Below are 18,295 nucleotides of genomic sequence, written 5' to 3'. Positions count from 1 at the left end.
TGTCTAGAATGTGTTTGTTTTCATTGTTGATAACATCTGTAATGCTGTTTCCTTCAGGTTAATGCAGATGATGACAAGCTCTGTGATAATAAAAGCAAAAAAAAAAAATCTGTAATAATGCCTTTGAGTTCATCTTGTTATGCAGGAAAAGTTGCCTCAGAACACTAACTGGAAGTATATTTGAAAACACAGGAGTTGTTTTACTTTTTGTTTATATATTTATCTTGTGGACATCTTATGTGAAAATATGTGTGTTCTTTAGTTTTCTAAACAAACGTTCAGTGAACTTACAAAGATGAGACTCAGAAAAGATGAAGGAAAAAAAGAAAGGAAAATGTAGAGAATATATTTGCTAATGCTGAATTGGAATGGTGTGATGACACAATATATTTGTAAAATATTTAAAGTTCTTTCAGGATAATATAAATTATCATTTTAGAATGTAAGTCTCTTTCTTATAATTCAGTATCCTATGTTGTAGAAGGTTTTGCTATGAATATTTTCAGTGGCACCTCACTGAGTATTTCTCTACTGAATTCTACCGTGCTCACAGACTTTAGAATGATGTCACAGCATACCAAAACAAGCCTTTCTGAAACAAGAATATTTTACTTCTCTTTCCTTCTGTGTTTCAACAACATTAAACCCTTCTCATCTGTGTCCTCCCTTTGGATACAGAATCCTACTTTTTGTCCCTGTTGCCCTAGATGACCTAAATGACACTGAATTTCATTCTCATTTATTTCCATTATGTCTCTTTGTATTTCACAATATTCTTCTATTCCATACTAATCATTGCTTTGACTTTGCTTCTCAAGTTACCAGCTATGTGTGGCCCAGTCTCTCACTGCTTAGCTCCACTCCTCTAATTACGAAAGTCTGAATTTTCTTGTGAATTATACAATCATAAAATGGCTTAGGCTGGAAGGGAGCTTAAAGATCATCTCATTGCAACACCTCTGCCATGGACAGGGACACCTTCCACTAGACCAGGTTGCTCAAAGCTCCATCCCCCTTGGCCTTGAACAACTCCACAGATGGGGCATCCCTAACTTCTCTGGGTGACCTGTTTCAGTGCCTCACAGTGAAGTAACTGACAGTTAAAATCATAGAAATTCTAAATAGAATTTTCCAAAGCCATTTGAGATTCTCAAATATCTCTAGGCAAATGCTAAAGTTTACTACTTGATTTCTTCTTTTTATTCTCCATACTGATTGTGGTTTGTATACTCCTTACTTTAGCTTTCATACACTGGGGTAATGCCCCACAGATAATTTACAATGTCATTAGAATAAGTTGTGTAGGAGAATCTTGAGTTCCACACAGAGTTCGCAAAAAGGGCTCATTGATTTACCTTTTACTTATCTCATTGAAGTACATCTTATTGATGTACCTTCTAGTTTTGCCTTTTTCTCTTTATGAAGCTTCAACTAGTATTTTATTTGAATAATTTCTAACACACATTTCTGAAGTACTGTAGAACATATTTTATGTCAAAGAACGTTTTATAATGTCAAACACATACAAACTGTGTCATCAAAAACGCCTGTCTTAGCAGTGTTTCTCACTCTCTCCCTCAGCTGGAATGGATCTTATCTTCACTTGCTTATAGTTTCATCTACATATTTTCCTGAAAAGACTGGTCTTTAAAAAGGTGTCTGCAAAATGTCCAGGAAAAAGGAAGCGGGCAGCCATCTACAGGGACCGTAACAGTACCATATAGCACTTTGCAAAATTAATAAAAATGTGAACTGTATGTCTGCAAAGAATCAGGTTCCAATCAAATGGAACTCAGTAGATATATGGCAGTGTCCACTTGGCTCTGAGAACAGAGCATCCAGTTTTATGAAACACATAAAAACAGTGAAATCAATCTGCACCAGGTGTTGTACTGGGACCCATTGATCAACCATTTTATTTCATGAAATGTGCTGTGGTACTTCTAATAGAACACACCAAATCAGGATCCTCTTTTTTCAGATCATGAAAAGATTGCAAACACCAGTCAGTATTTCTTCAGTTCTGATTCAGAAGGAAGGTTACTGTCTAAACAACTAAGAATATCACTTATGCCATAAATCGGCATATTTAGGAAACCCAAACTCCACGTAATTAGATTCTGCGTTATTTTTGACTTTTCTACAAGCAGAAACGGACAGAACACAAAGTGTTGAATAGATTTTGACACATCTTTTGAAAAGAAATAATAGGTATACTATTCTCTCCATTACGTTAAAGCTGTCTCCCTGCAGGCAGGGTACTCTTCACTTTAGATTTAGAAAATGCTACTACAGTAGCAGTCAGTCAAATGTTTTCAAGATTATTTTAACTCAGTACTGAGAATGCAAGTGCCAGCACAGTTGTAGTGAAATACAGATCAGCGATCATGGGCTGTATATACACAGGCATTTCTGCCTTTTTAGGGAGAAGTGAAGTCACAGGTTTCAGCTCTTAAATTCTGCAAAATTTTATGTAAAACTCATTTCCTGTAAAGCTGCTGCCTACTTATTAAGTAATCTTGCTTTTTGACTAATTATTTTGAGCTTTTTTAACAAAAGACAAATTAATGTATTAATAAAGATATGCATTTATTTCAGATGTTGGAGGTATTTAACTTCTGCGCCAACATTTTTCATTTTTACCTTCATTTAAAATGTACACTGCCTTACGCGGCAACAAACTAGTAGGTAGCCTCTGTGCTGTAAAAGCTCCATAAAACATTCCATCATGATTTTAACACAAATAATGAATATTTCAACTTTATTGCAATGGATGTTCATATATTCATTATCATAGAAGTAAAAACATATTTGTAAATAGAGAACAGAATTTGTTCTCTATTGATGCATTGTGCATTACATCCCTTTTCTACTGCATAAAATAACTTTTCTTCATCAGAAGCTCTGAAAACATATTTTAAAAATCACATAAACCACCATTTCTGTTTACATTGTTGGACCTCTGCTATTCTTATTTTAGAGACCACAGGAAACCTCCTAAATTGGGTATTAGCGGGATTAGCCTGTTCATGTCAGTGAGTTTGTCATTCCGATATTTAGAGTGCTAGCTATGGAATTTGTGCTTTTTCAATACCAAAAATGACATCAAGTAAGGGAAATACCCTCCAGATGTGATGCAGTAATTGGTCATGAAATTAGCAGAAATCTCACTATAACACACAACCATTTTCAATAATGAAACGTAATTTCTATAGTCAAAGATGTTACTGTCAATGTAATACTATAATTCTTTCTCAGTATCTGAATTACTTCAGGTTTTTTTGAGCTTCAGAATTGCTCACCCATCTTAACAGAAACCAGGTAAATTCGAAGTATTTGATTATACATGAAAATCAGCTCACCAAAAAAACCCTGCACAGTAGGCGTACAGTATAACAATTTTCTTTGAAAACGAGGTAGTTTATTTTCAAAATGCCTGGGACTATAAAATACAAATTACAATTATGTATGAAAAATATTCCATTTCAAGGGAAATAAGGCCAAAATCCACCACCCTATCCTAACTTCTAGCGTTTGATTTCTGGTGTCCAAAATGGGGAAACTAAGACACCATATTTTCTGACCATGCAGTTTCCAGGGTCACTTTCTCCAGATGAGCAATTTACACAGAATAAATAAGGAGTAATTTAGATTTAGAATGACAAAAGAATTTGAGATGCTTATTTCATTCACTCTTTTTTAGCTTTGGCAGAGGTCTTGAGAAAATACCTACATTTCTTAGCTGAATGCTGGAATGCTTCTCTCTTTAGAAAGAAATATGGACATACTTTACCAAAGGTAGCTCAGTTTGCAGGATGATGAAATAGTAGGAGAAAAAAAAAATTACTATCCAGGATTATTTAATTGCTGAAAAAGGAATATGTAACATTTAATATTCCTTCTTGACTGCTAATGCTGTAGTCTTATCACAGCACTCCTCATATTCCAATGTGAAATACCGGTTGCAGAAAGACAGTACTTCTAACAAATGCAATTTCATTGAGAGAGGCTTTAATTTCCAAAATTATATACCATGAAATTTTAAGTACTTATATGCTAAAATAAGATAACCAATACAGTCTAAGGAATCAAATATCCATCTTAAAAATCTATCATTTAGGAAAACAGTCATATTTTCTCACTGTGAAAAAAATCTGCAGAATTCCCATATTTAGTAACAGCTATGATAAATTGTAACAATTAGTACCTACAGAATACTACCTAAAAGAGCCTAATTTTAAGAAAAAAAGTTTATACTTACCATTGCTACTAGCCAATATTGATTTTCCTCAGATGCCTGCTCTTACGGACTGTCTGTGAACAGTTTGCTTTTCTAAGCTCATGAAAGATGGGTTGGCCGTCTTGCTAAGGCTTAATAGGGTAACAAGTTCAAATTTTTTTTCTTTAGACTTACCCCCTTCTGTACCGTCAAACCCAGTCAGCAGTGATATGCAGTATATACATATCCTTCAAATCACTGAAGCAATAAAAGACTACCAGTTATTTAACTCTTTACAGCTAAAGCAGATAATAAAAGTAACAACTAAACTTACCCAGTGGCTACAAAATGTCAGCTTTGTCTGAAAAGTCTTAATCAATCAGATTACCTAATTAAAATTAAAGATAAAAGAGGGAGCAATGTTCACAGTCTTGTTCCACTTCTTTTTCTATTTCTGTCTGCTAAGCTCAGAATCTGATTAGTATATTTAATTCCATGAAGCATCATGACTAGTCTACCTTTAATCAGCCTGTTGACATCCACCCGTTTTTCCCTCACATGTTGTAGACTTCAAGGTAATCATTTATTGACTTGACAATGCTCCTACATAAAACCTAATGTTCATATTATACAATCAACACTGGAATGATTCTATTTTTCACACATTTACATATATCCAGCACAAAAAATGAGTTAAAAGTAGTATGTTTATTGGGACAAATGCAAAGTTTGTAAAAATATCATAACCAGTGTTATATTTACGTAAAATGTCATTACATTGCATAAGATTACAGCTTCATCAGAAGTATCAATTTTTGGTTTGTGTTCAAAGACCTAATTATCTTTTCCTACTTCATTAAGCTACTATTTCTATTATTTGAAAGTTATCATGAAAATAGATAAAATATGCAATATTTTCAAATTACATACTGAATAGAAGGTAATTCTCTTTAGCACAGCAGCAAACTGGGATAAAAGGCATCTCCATAATTTTCTGCCTTGTACATCTAATGTCATGAGTACTCTTTTTGGTCTGATACCATTGTAGAAGCAAGAGAGAAAAGAGAGAGATCATTATTACACAGTGCAGAAAAAACCACACTTTTTAGAGTTGTAAGTAACACTATTCTCTTTGCGTACCGCATTAACTTTGTGGCAAGAAGCCTGCTTGCAAAGCTGCTGCTGTCTTTTGGATAAGTCGAACTACTGAGATCTTCTGGAGGTGTTGCCCATGCAATACTCCAGTCAGAACCACTACACTCTGTTTAATTGCTTCTAAATTTAATTTGGCACTTTCCTAAACCAGTCTAGTTGCAAGATAAGCACAGCATTTGGCTCTTGAATTTGACATTTCCTATGTAAACTGCAAACAGTAACTGTCATTCAGAAAATGTATCACTATTCAAATTAAAATTCAAACCTTGACCTACAAACAGGGCAAATTAATCAATGAAAAGCCAGGAAAAATCTTCCCTTAAATAGATTGCATTTATCAAAGTAGTTTTCTTGAACAGGAGAGACTTGTCTTCTTCCCTGCAAATGGTTCATCTATTGGTGAGGGAAAAATGAAATGAAAGTTTCAAAAGCTTTTTCAAAAGCCTGGCTTAGATTTTGAAAATGTATAAGGACTAAAAATTGTTGACACTCTTAAGCTACTAGATGTGAAAGATCATTAAAATATTATTCTCAAAATCAGAGATTATTCAGGTGTTGTTCCCTTTGTCGTATGATTCTTTTTCAGTTTTTCTTCATGCAGGAAAGTGAAAATTTTCAATTTACTTACTAGCATTGTAATTGCAAGATATATACTGTTATACAGGTTCTCAAATAAAAAATTAGGCAGATTATTAACATCAGTATTGGTTATGGATACTGTGTTTGGAGTTTCACTGTTAGAAGTGCATCTCTATAGCAACTCCTCATAATTTTCTACAAAAAAAATTAGTATTCCAATGGGTTTTAGTCATGTACATTTAGTTACCCCAAAGTGATAAACTATCTATTTTTATGCTACCTATATTTGCTCTATGCTTTATCCTCCCTCTTCCATCTGCTCATTCTTGTTCATCTCTCTAAATGTAATCACCCTAGTAATAGTTGAAATGTCCTTTCATTGCTTAGCTTCCACTGTTCACATACTTTCCAATGTTCTCCTCTACTTCATGAGCAACCTGCAACTAGACTTTGTTCTGTCCCACAATTTAAAAAAAAAGATTAATGCCACTGTTACCATGCAGTCCTGCTGGTACGTGTGGCCCACAACAGCTTTCCACAACTCTCCTTCTCTGTAAAAGCAATTTTTAAGGGAAGTGTATTGTTTCCTTCTCCTTTCCAGACAACTCAAGAGATAACCTGATTTTCTTTATTTGTAGGTATGGCTGAAACAAGGGAGAGAATGAAGCAACATGATATGCCAAATACTCCAAGTCTCTCAGGAATGCTTCTTGCTTTCAAGTATATTAGGCATTGCCTTACCAAAAAAACCATGAAAACTGCTGAGCATAGTGTGACATGGATGGGAAAAAAAAAGAACAATCAGGATTTGTAGAACAGTTTTATTGATTCCAGATTGCTGAGAATTTTGGAAAAAATATGACATCATTCACTGTTAAAAACAATTTAAATTACTCCAAATAAACAAATCGCCATATAATAATGAGTTTATCACTCTAACTGCATTTTCCTCAGGTCATTTGCATTTCTTTTGGTATCACTGCAATGACTACAGAATATCAGACTATGAACTATTACATAATGAAATTAATAATAAACCAGTAGACTTTTATTTTCAAAATATCAACATTATCTTAAATAACTTGATAAATTAAAGGACAAATCTGAACTGTAGCATTAAATACACATAAATAAATAACATATTGCTTTCCCAGTCTTACAGCTGCAGTTAATATACTTATTTCAAGTGTAAGATTCTTAATAGCAGTAATAATCTTAGTATCTCTATTTCCATAAAGAACTTTGTGCATATTTTGAGATGATATGTCTTGTTCTTCCTCCTCCATTACTCCGTAATTTCATTTCTAATTATCAGAGAATGAAATGACTCACTGCCTAGTGTCAATAAGTACATTATTATCTTATAAAAACATTAATACTTAGGCTTTTGGGGATGGTTCTCCAAAATCTTTTTCACAAACAAAGTGTTGTGTTATACCTTTAAATTCAGACTGACATACTATTGGGTAAGTGCAGGCCAAATCAGAATGGATGAGTAAATGCTCTTCTTAGAGCATTAATGTAAATTAGGTTATTAATGTAAAAGATATGAAGTACCACATATTCACTATTTACATATGCTATTAACTTTAAAATGAATGTAGATTTTTATCACAGGTGAAATTTAAAGAATGGAGATAGGCAAAAATGAGAAAGAAATAATTAAGGCCAAACAGGAGGACGTAAGTAGAGAATTCAAACAGCAGGCAGGGTCAGACAGCCCTCTTTGTAATGCTGTGACTCCTTACAGTGGGGGAAGACCAAATCAAACATAAAAATTGTAAGAGCAAAAGGCACAGTAATTTCATTCTAGAACAAAATCCCAGCCTGTGCACAACAACATACTAATTCTACTAATTTGTTGCTTGCTTGCTTGGAATAATTACTGGGTTTTGTCCAAATCTAATTCAGGTCTGAAAACACCTAAAAAGACTTGCATAGTTTAGCTCTGGAACCAAAGTAAAGGCTCAGAAAGTCACATGGTTACACATTTGCTAGACAAACAATTCTAATTTATTCCTAATTAAGCATTCAATAGAAGAAGTAACTTAAAGAAATCAATTACTTGAATTAAAGATTAGCATTCATTCCAATCCAGTGTTTTATCAACTGGTGTGCAATAGCTCGACTGGGTGGTACAAAGAAAGAACGCTGGTTTCCTTTAATAAGAACTTCCACGACCTGCAATAAAACCAGATTTTTTTATCTTTAGAAGATACTATATAGAATTTAACATTATATTAATGCAGAAGTTATTTTCCTATAATGATTCATCAGTCTAATATTGCTAATAAAGACCTACTAAGAAATTCTCCAAGGTAGATGCAGAGAAAGTCCCACACAGTGTGAATTATGACATTTTTGAGCTTAATGTGCCCCAAAGCATACCTTGTTGCTAACAGAACTGTGGAGATGGCTAGTATACTATTTAGGGTTTTTGTGAAGCCTGTTTATGGCAAGGACCACCAGATGGTGCTCTATACTGTGACAAAAATAATTCTTTTATTTTTACATGTAGTGCCAAAGGAGATGTGTTTTCTTGGTTTTCTGAAGCAGTTGCAAGTAGCATGGCAATACACTTTCAGTACATTTCCAAGGTATATTATTTCCAGCTCTACACCAACTTGCATGTGACTAGCTGCATTCAGAACTCTTATTATTTAAAATAATGCTCCCAGTGTTAACAGAAACACACTGAGATTGTAGGTGACTAACTTTGCATTCAAGCTGACTTACAGTCAAAACACTTGAAACTGCTAGGCAGAAGTTCAGTGTTATTAAGAGCTTAGCTCCTAAGCCGGCTGTGGGAAAACCTATGAAAACTAAGTTGTGAAAACAATCTTTCCTTCTACTCATGAACTGAAATACTTCTTTCTGTGAAAGTCTTTCCTGCCTCTCTTTTATTTGACTGTATTTTAACTACTGTGTGTAGGATTTCCTATTAACGCACAGTAAGCTGCATTTAATACCAGAGTATTAAAACAGTACATGAAAAAAGATGTTCAAACAAATGAATTCCCAGAGTCCTTACCTTAACTTCCACCCTCACAGCAAATCTGGTAGCATGCTTGTTTGTAGAAACTGTGATGAATAATGCTATTAAATACTACTTCGGGATGAAAACCACAGCCTTGCTAAGGAAATGGGTTAAAATAACTTGGCTATCTCCCAAAAGGGAAAGGTGAAAAGCAAACTGGCAAAAATGTCATAAAATGAGCTTGCAAGTAACTCAGACATTACCGTATCTGTTTTTCTCTGGTTGTGTCTAACCTACAACCACAATATAATGCAACTTAGTATGATAAAATGAAGAGTATACATGCTCATTCGACTTGCTGGAAAAGCAAGTGTCTGTTGTATGCCAGAACCAATACAGTCACAGACTAATTAACAGAAGAAGAAAATGAAATTGAACTTTACCTGTTCTCTAGTGAACCAGCGGGCATCCTCTATTTCATTCTTGTCAACTTTAATTTCTGTGGACACTGCAACAGCTAAGCAGCCAATCATTAAGGAGGAGGGCATTGGCCATGGCTGACAAGAGACGTACTGAACATGGCCAACTTTGACTCCAGCCTCCTCCTCTACTTCTCTTCGAACAGCATCTTCTATGGTTTCACCTGATCGAAAAAAAAAAGGGCAAAGAACAAGCAGCTGATGAAAATACTCCAAGCAATGATCACATCCTGTGCTTTGAACCGACTCAAAAGATTTGAAGCTGCCCAAGGCAATTATCCATAAAGATCTAGTTCCCAGATCTGAGCAAAGACCTCAGCACACGACACAAAAGTCTAGTAAGGTAAAACCAGCCACCAAAGCAAAATGGAACTTTGAAAATAAAGTGTAGTAATTTCTCCATAATAATATTTATTTCCTGAACTGATAATTCATCATACACACAAACCATTATTACTATATCTAAAATGTCAAAAATTAGGTAGAAAATACATCATTCCTATAATTATTCTTGAAACATTGATCTGTTCATTTGTAACTGTGTTAATTTCTGGATTTTCAGTATAATTGTAACAGCATGTACTACAACTTGAAAAATCAGTATTTAAAATAGTAAGAAAACAGATATTTAGAATTCTTGCTCCCATTTCTGCAGTGTATTCTTCCCTTTGCCTAACTCATCCTTCATTGTCTTAACAGATGCAGACAATACTGTAAATTGAAACTGCAATAGAAAGCTTTGCTTCCATATCCACAGGAAACTGGGGATGTATGTGTGTGGAATGCTGATGGTCACAGGTCTACAGATGCACACATGTACTGTGCTGTAACCACTGATTAAAGGGTCATTAAAGGACACAGTCCATCCATCAGAAAAAAACATCTTGACTTCTTTCAAATGATACCTGAATAAACTTGTTTGTGCTGTCACTATATGTCAACCTGCACACATTCACTGAATATATTTATACACTATAATTTCACTGGTGATTAAGACGTATTCCCAATATAAGAATGTTTTACAAGTTGTTCTGCAGGTACTTATAATTAATTTCAACTATTATTGCTTGACATAGCTATTGAAATATCTCTACCTTTCCTTCAGAATGACATAATTTCTATGTTGGAGAGGATGAAAGTTTGGTAAGAAAGTTTCACAGGTATGTAGGCTTGGCAGAAAGATCTCTGAATGTAGAAACTGGGGATGAGGTAGAAATGAAAGCAAGTTTTGATAGAGAGTAAAAGATGTTTTGCTGAACCAGTGATCACTGAGTAACTGAGAAGGCAAAGGTGGGAGATGAGTTCGAAGGAGATTTTTAGGAGTAGACAAAGGTATGTGACTACAAACAAAGACATGTTTTTCACCAAGTAAATAAGTCTCAAGAAGAGCATAAGTAAATAGAAAACGTCTTTACCAAAAAGAAAGATACAGCAGGCAAACAAGAAATGTTGATGTAGCAAGAAGAAGAAAAGTCTGAGAATTTTCCACTGTAAGCTTAAATTGTAACTTACTTACTCTTGTGATTGGATAATAATGACTATAATATGGTGATGGTAGTAGTTATGATAGGCTATAGGCAAATGTAAAGGTATTGTGTATGGTGCTTATTGGTTGTTATGTGTTAAGATACTCAGCAAAGAAAAGTATAGAATGCTTTGTAACTTGAACAGAAAGGGATGCCTACAGCTGGAGCTGGCAGCTGTAGGGCTGGCTCTGGATACTCACTCCCTGAAATGCTGTAACTTCGCCTATGCAAGAAACAGCTTTCCAGAGAGCCGCCTGAAGTCCAGACATCCTTCGTGAACCTTTCTCCTATATTTCTACTCATCTTCCATATAATCAATCAGGCCCTAAACAAATAAGCATATCCTTAATTTTATGTTAACTTTAAGTTACACTTTAACATCTACTTTTCCTATGCTAAAATCCTTTGCTAAGTATCACCAGCCAAGGTGACAAGATTTAAATTTTTTTTCCTTGTAAGTAGTGATTTAAGACATGATATGGAAACCATGTAAATATTTTAATTAAAAAAATATTTTATGTAATTTTTTGTAATAAATCAGAAGCTGCAAAATACAGAATAAGCATATTTATTACAACAACTCATCTATCAGGAAGCAAAAATTAATTCGACATAACACAAAATATATGTCTCGGTAAAGGTACAATACTGTTATTGAGAAAATACATTTGGTAAAGGAAAATGAAATTACTCACCAGGTTCTACAAATCCAGCAAGGCAAGTAAACATTCCTGGGGGAAACCTCTTCTGCCTTCCTAAAAGGCAGTGGTTCCCATCTGGATGGATGACTTGCATTATCACGACAGGATCTGCAAAGGACATGAAAACAATATATTTTGACATTTGAGGGACAGTAAAAACTTCCAGTCTATTCCATACCAATGCACATAAAGACAAAAATGATATTGAAATCATAATTGTGTGCATGCCTAGAGTAAGCTGTTATTTCTTTTCACTTTGCGGTTACTCTCCATGCAAGGTATCTCTTTATCTTGTTGTGCAACGCACATGCTTAGCAGCAGCAGTTTACTAACCAAGGCTTGGAATGCAGAACAGAAATTACCTGTAACCAAAGCACACAATCTGCTAAGAGTCTCAGCAGCACCAACCTAGCTATGCATCCAGCATAATAGTTTCTGCAGCAAACTAATTTATTATCACCTTCTCTTCACCACAGAGGTCTGAAGAATGTATTTTTGACTAAACACCAAAAAAGTAGACACTTTGGTGACAATGCAAATACTGACTAAATACCGACTACTTTCCACCTTGCTATCAGTTTCTCATATGATGTTGCACCTTGACAAACTTCCTCACTTCTGGTCATTGTATCTTTTTCTAACTTAATATTTTCTCCTATTGGTCTAATCAACCCTGTCAACTTGACATCTTTTCCCCTTTTTATTGTCATCTAGTTTTAAGTATGTATCTAGTTTTAAATATGACCCTTTGTACTGCTGATATCTCATTTATACTGTTGGAATTCCTAACTGATATTACTTGTTGCAATAAGGTTTGCAGCAATTCTGTGTCACAGACTAGTGCAAGAAAGAGAAGCCTGAAAGCCTGAACTACTTAGTGCTAAACAGAGCTGAGACACAGATAGTCTGTGGAGAAAAAAATATGTAAGACCTAGGACAGAAGTAAGCAGCTGAAATAACTAGAAAATAAATTGATTTACATGCATATAATAAGAATACAAAGAGGCCCGTTTTGAGTGAGTATTCTCACCAACTCTTGGATATGATGTGTTGTAAACTCCTTGGAGACTGGGACAATCTTCTTTTAAGCAAGTTTTCTTGTAACCTCCTTCTTCAATCTTGGTTGCACTCCCACATGTTGGGCAGAATCGGTAGTGGTTGTGCCATGCTAGAACAGATCTCGCCTGGGCTATTACTCCTTTAAAACAATACATTGAAAATGCACAAAATCAAATACTAATTAATGTTAAGTTTTTAACAGCATAGAAAAGGCAAATAGTGAAGTTTAACATAAAAAAATCAAAGTAAGAGTGTGGTTTGAATCATAATCATGGCTACAAGAGAAGTTGAGCAATATGAGTTATGCATACCTTTTTCTTTGCAGCACAGCAAATGCAATAGAACATGGTATTAAATAGCTACAGGGCAATTTACACATTCAGAAACAAATTCATCCAGATCAGTATACCCTGTTTCTCACAAAAATCACTTTGTCTAGGCAAAGTGCCGAAATTATATGTTATCAAGTCTTTTCCAGATAATCATTTTAGGGCTACTGCAGGTATTGACATAATAATGCACTGTTCCATTTAAACTTAAGGTGCAAGTCAAGCTTTCCCTTTATCCTTATGTAAAAGCAAAACTGCTACAACAGCAGTCACTACCAACATCTGTTGTCCATACTAACACTAATTCACTTTGTGATCCTGACTTTTCAACACTTCCGTGTCAAATAAGTATTCAACACACTGTTATAAAGGACTTAGGTTCTCATTTATTGTAATGAAAACTCAGTAATCACAGATTTTTTTCCTTTTTTTCATGTTAATAATGTTCATGCATGAATATTTAAATAGTACTATTTAAAACCCATGATGATCAATACATTTTAAAGTCTAATATTGTCACTGCAGAAATTAGTCCTTTGCAAATGCACATGTTCTTACATACAAAATTCTTCACGGAACCACTAAAAGGCTTTTAAAAATCAAAATATTTCTAAAGCCACTGAAAATACACGATTTCTTTGCAGTGGTTTGTCTTTTCTTTGAATTATACCTCAAGGAATATCGAAGTGTATCTTTCTGATTACACATTTTGTACTTGCTGCATTTTATGCATCTTACCAGCTTCTTTTTCAGGTAGCTGCAGTAGTGCTGGCATTGGCGGGTGAAGAAAGTAATAGGCCTCATGCTTCTGTTTAAATTTTTCAGCAGAAGCAGAATCTATGCTAAGAGCAAACCAAGCAACTAACCCATCTTCATCTTCTTGCAGAACTTTTCCATTGCAAGCAGCCATCAGGGTCATGTCAAATTGAAGTTCAACTCCAAGAAAAATCAAGGTACATTCTTCAGTTTGGTTCATACACTGTTCCACATCCTTCCAGTACAGCCTGCAAAGCTTTACTTCTGGTTGCTGCGAGCTCTCTCTTCCCCCACCCAAAGTAACCAAGGGACTTAGGTTTGAGAAGAGGATGTATACTGTAGCTGGATGGCACTGTTTTTTACTTAGCCACTTGGAATCTGTTCTTTTATCACTCCTTCTGTCCAGAAGCGTCACTCCGAAATAATTTTCATATTCTTTCACATCATTTGACAAAAAACTAGGCTTCTGATCACCTTTCACATTAGCCAACAAATTAGCTATGTGTTTGTACCCCCAAAATTTAGCGATGTCCAGAGCTGTCTGCCTTGATTTATTAACGATGGACCTGTCACACCTAAAGAAACAGGAAAGAGCTGAGGTTACCAGAGTAAATAAGTTTAGGAAAGCTCCTGATGCTGTATTATTCTTAATTACAGCATATACATCTGACACTATTAAGGTACAAGAACTTCTAGACACTGTCTAAACTGGGTAATCTTTGGGCCCCGTGGTAATGAAATACAATTGTACTTCTTTTGCTAAGGCTTTAGTTCACATTTTTGTTGATCCTTTCCAGATTATCATTCACCAAAATTCATGCAGTAGCCCAAAAGCAATGAATTAATTAAAATTCCACACACTGTATAATTTAAGAAAAGGCTCAAAAATAGAGCTTTGAAAGTCAGGCTACAGTTCTGTTCCTCATAACCAGTAATCAAAATGGAAAAAAAAAAAAAAAAGGCAGCCTAACAAATATTACTTTCTACAAGCTACTGGAAGCAGCAACAAAACATTCACAATAAAATATTTTATTGAGGTTAATTGGCTTGTTCAGTCTGGAGAAAAGAAGACTGAGGAGAAACCTCATTGGGGTCTCCAACACCTTCATGAGGGAAAGTAGAGGGGAAGGTACTGATCAATTCACTCTGCTGACCAGTGAGAGGACATGAAGCCAGAGTTCAAGGAGTGTTTAGACCACACTCTCAGGCACATAGGCGGGCACATAGTGGGATTCTTGGGATGTCCTGCACAGTTGCAGGAGTTGATCCTCATGGGTCCCTTCTAACTCAGGATATTCGATGATTTACCATAAAATTAGAATCAAGAATACAGCCTCATGTGTGTAAAGTGAAACAGATGAGGGAACATTGCCTCATGATATGTATTGTAAATACTAAAGACAAAAAGAAACCCAAACCTGAAATAAATTGAGGTAGATTGGGAGCTCAAAATAACACACTTTCATTTTTTGCTAATCTTAAATTGGTAGGTAAAACAGAAATGTCACTGTAAGCTACAAATTATGTAATATGTACTAGACTCATCAGTTTTTAAAACAAGAAGATGCCAGTAAATATTAATATTGCTGATACACAGGTAACTATACCACAAGCAAGACCATTTTGAGATTTTATATTAAACTCGGTAGTTTTTGAGGGAATTTGAGTATAGTTTAGACAACTACTCAAAACTTAATTACAAGTTTTTGGTGCTAAAGAAACTTCTTTCATGACCAGTCACAGGACTCAAGGGAATGGCATGAAGCTCTCTCAGAGGAGGTTTAGGTTGGCTATCAGGAAAATGTTCTTTACCGAGAGGGTGGTTGGGCACTGGAACAGGCTCCCCAGGGAAGTGCTCAGAGCACCAAGTGTGACAGAGTCCAAGAAGTATTTGAACAACACTCTCAGGCACATGGTGTGACTCTTGGGGCTGTGATGTGCAGGACTATGAGGTGGACTTGATCCTTGTGGGTCCCTTTCAACTTAGGATATTCTATGATTCTATAATTCTGTAATAAAAAAAACAACTGACTAGATTTCCAGGACTATTCTCTGTAATATTATGAAATATTATCTTCATAGACATTCATGTTTATATAACCAGCAACTGTAATTGTCAAAATAATTATTCTAAGCATTAACTAAAATGAGGCCAGTGAGGCCACAGCAACATCTCAAGATACAGTTGCCTAAGAGAGCAAACATGAAGAGGACATTTAAAAGTGATATTCACTTTTTTTTAATGAAAAGCGAAACTTCAAAAACTGTTATCCTATTTACCAGTTGATAAATCAAAGGATTCCTCAATACACAAAATCTGGCACTGACATACTCCTCTACATACTAGAATGTACTGATTTATAGTACAAACCAGTGGTTCATCTAATGCCCCATTCTGAGCCCCAGAAGAAGCCACCAGACTTGGGCAGAACTGAAAAAAATAACAAAAATGGGTGGGATGATTACTGGAAGCTGCAGAATGCTATGCCTGAAGTTACTCATTAACTACCGAATGAACTAAACTTGCTTGTTTCTGTAATTTGGAGTGCAGAAAGGAACAGCCTGAGCTTGATTAAACTCAGTTGAGCCACATTTGATTCTACCTTAGTTTTGAAATATTTTCCATTTGAAGTATTTCTATCTCGACTTTTTTCAGGCTTGACATGCATCTTCTTTGGGGTCTCAAGAAGAACAGCATTCTTTGCATTTCTGAGTGTCTTGAAACACTAGAACTAACACAGATGACTTGAAAATAGGAGGTTTTTGACAAGCAATGAACATACTTGGTGCCATGCCAACTGAAGAAAATAATGTTGACATGGTCAAGGAAGAAGTAGGAAGTGTATTGTCCAAAACCTAAGATTCAACTGAAACGTATCAATCAGTAACTTTGGAAGGGGAGAGTCTGTCATGTCCTACTGAAGAGTCAACAAACATTCTACACTAAAAAAAGATTCAAGTGGATTACAAATCAAGTTCAGAGAAAAAAATTTAAGTGGAACAATCAAATACACCAAATTTATATTCAATACAGTGGTTGGAATGGGGTGCAAACTTACTTCTATTCTGTTGGCCTCTGTGAGGAGTGACAGCATATCCTTGAATATCAAAGGAGTAACTTTAGAGACGCTCGTAACTTTTAGACTTTCTTAGCAAATACGAAAAGCAGGATGCAAGAGCAGAACCCAATTATAAACTGACAGAGAATACATTTTCCTGAGTTTTAGCCCTTAAAATTCTACCACTATCTGGTAAATTTACTTCTCTGAAACAAAACTGATAGGGGCAAAAAGGGGGGGTGCAAAATAAAACTCTTGAATGGGGTCTACTAAACAGCTTACCCTTCTTGAAGAAGAACCTGCACAACCTCGAGGTGTCCATTTCTGGCACCGTACATGAGGGCTGTCCAGCCATTCCATGCGGCCGCATTTACCAGGGACGGGGAGCGCCTGAGCAGCACCTTCAGCCTGGCTGCGTCTCCAGCAGCAGCAAAGTCATGCAGCTGAGAAACCATGTCCTGATGCAGGTTCTTTTCAAGGTCAGTCATTGTGCCAACTAAGTTTTAAAAAAAGAAAATAAAAATGCCTGAGGGCATATCCACCACTACTAAAACGATTTCAGTAAAAGACCGAACTTTAATGCTGTACAGACAATCAATATTATCACCGAAAATACGACACAACAAATTCTTGTGATTGGTGTGATTTGGTTATTCCAAACCGAGTCTTTGTCCCACCCATCTCCAAACATAGTGAAACTTTACCTTAACAATCAAATCCAGTTTTAAAGAGGCTTAAGCACCAAAAGATTTCACTATGGAGATGAAGATTCTTCTGAGTGTGAAAAATACGTGGCGGTTTCCAGGACCGAACGCACACACAGAGACACACACACACTGCTGCTGGGACCGCTGCGCCAAACAGCGACAGCTCCTACTCCCTCAGCACCCGCTCCGTTCTCTTCCCCAGGGCCGCGATCCGGCCTCAACAGCGAAGCCCCGTCACCGTGCGCGGCCGCCGCGGGCCGCCAGGCCCCGTGCGCGCTCCCGCCGCGCCCGGTAGCGCTGCAGGGGAAGCACCGCCCGGGCGCGAGCCCGAGAGAGGCCGAGCGGGGCCGAGCGGGGCCGAGCGGGGCCGAGCGGGGCCGAGCGGGGCCGAGCGGGGCCGAGCGGGGCCGAGCGGGGCCGAGCGGGGCCGAGCGGGGCCGAGCGGGGCCGAGCGGGCCGAGCGGGGCCGAGCGCGATTGCCCCGCCTCGCTGCTGAGGCGGGGGCCGGGCCTGAGAGTCTGCGGGGGTGGAATCATCGGCTGCTCCCCTGAGCGCCGCTGCCGGCCGGGCCGGGGCGCTGAATAGGTTAAAGGACAAACGTGCCTGTCCGCCAGGCGGGAATCTCCGTGGTTATAGGGAAGCTGTCAGGTTGATTTTCAGCAGTGCTTCACCGCGCTAGCAGAAGGCAAGCGTCGGTGGCAATAGAATGCGGAAGTAGTTGTGAGAAAGGTGGAGCAAGTGGCACGACG

At 36.7% G+C, this 18,295-nt stretch overlaps 2 protein-coding genes across 5 annotated transcripts in view; both read right to left on the bottom strand.

Moving 5' to 3' along the window:
* LOC104693197 overlaps window positions 1-4,669 on the bottom strand; it is a 40,327-nt gene extending 35,658 nt beyond the window's left edge. For 2 of the 4 annotated variants that reach the window (XM_019289615.3, XM_019289618.3), the window contains exon 1: window positions 4,262-4,547. The gene's annotated coding sequence lies outside the window, so the exon portion shown is untranslated. The other 2 variants (XM_019289616.2, XM_019289617.2) reach the window with 2 other exon arrangements.
* A 2,085-nt stretch (window positions 4,670-6,754) lies between these two features.
* NUDT12 (nudix hydrolase 12) lies at window positions 6,755-17,833 on the bottom strand. The gene is made up of 7 exons (XM_010405721.4): window positions 17,544-17,833; window positions 17,122-17,335; window positions 13,763-14,355; window positions 12,667-12,834; window positions 11,631-11,744; window positions 9,374-9,573; window positions 6,755-8,134 (listed from the first exon to the last, which is right to left on the bottom strand). Exons 2-7 carry the CDS (start codon window positions 17,325-17,327, stop codon window positions 8,024-8,026), a joined length of 1,392 nt encoding a protein of 463 aa, XP_010404023.3. The 5' UTR covers window positions 17,328-17,335; window positions 17,544-17,833; the 3' UTR covers window positions 6,755-8,023.
* Window positions 17,834-18,295: the final 462 nt, after the last annotated feature.

This window comes from Corvus cornix, chromosome Z (assembly GCF_000738735.6).
Source record: "Corvus cornix cornix isolate S_Up_H32 chromosome Z, ASM73873v5, whole genome shotgun sequence".
Taxonomy (NCBI): Eukaryota; Metazoa; Chordata; class Aves; order Passeriformes; family Corvidae; genus Corvus; species Corvus cornix.
The sequence above is the reverse complement of the archived record's forward strand: the minus strand, read 5'-3'. Positions and strand labels throughout refer to the sequence as shown.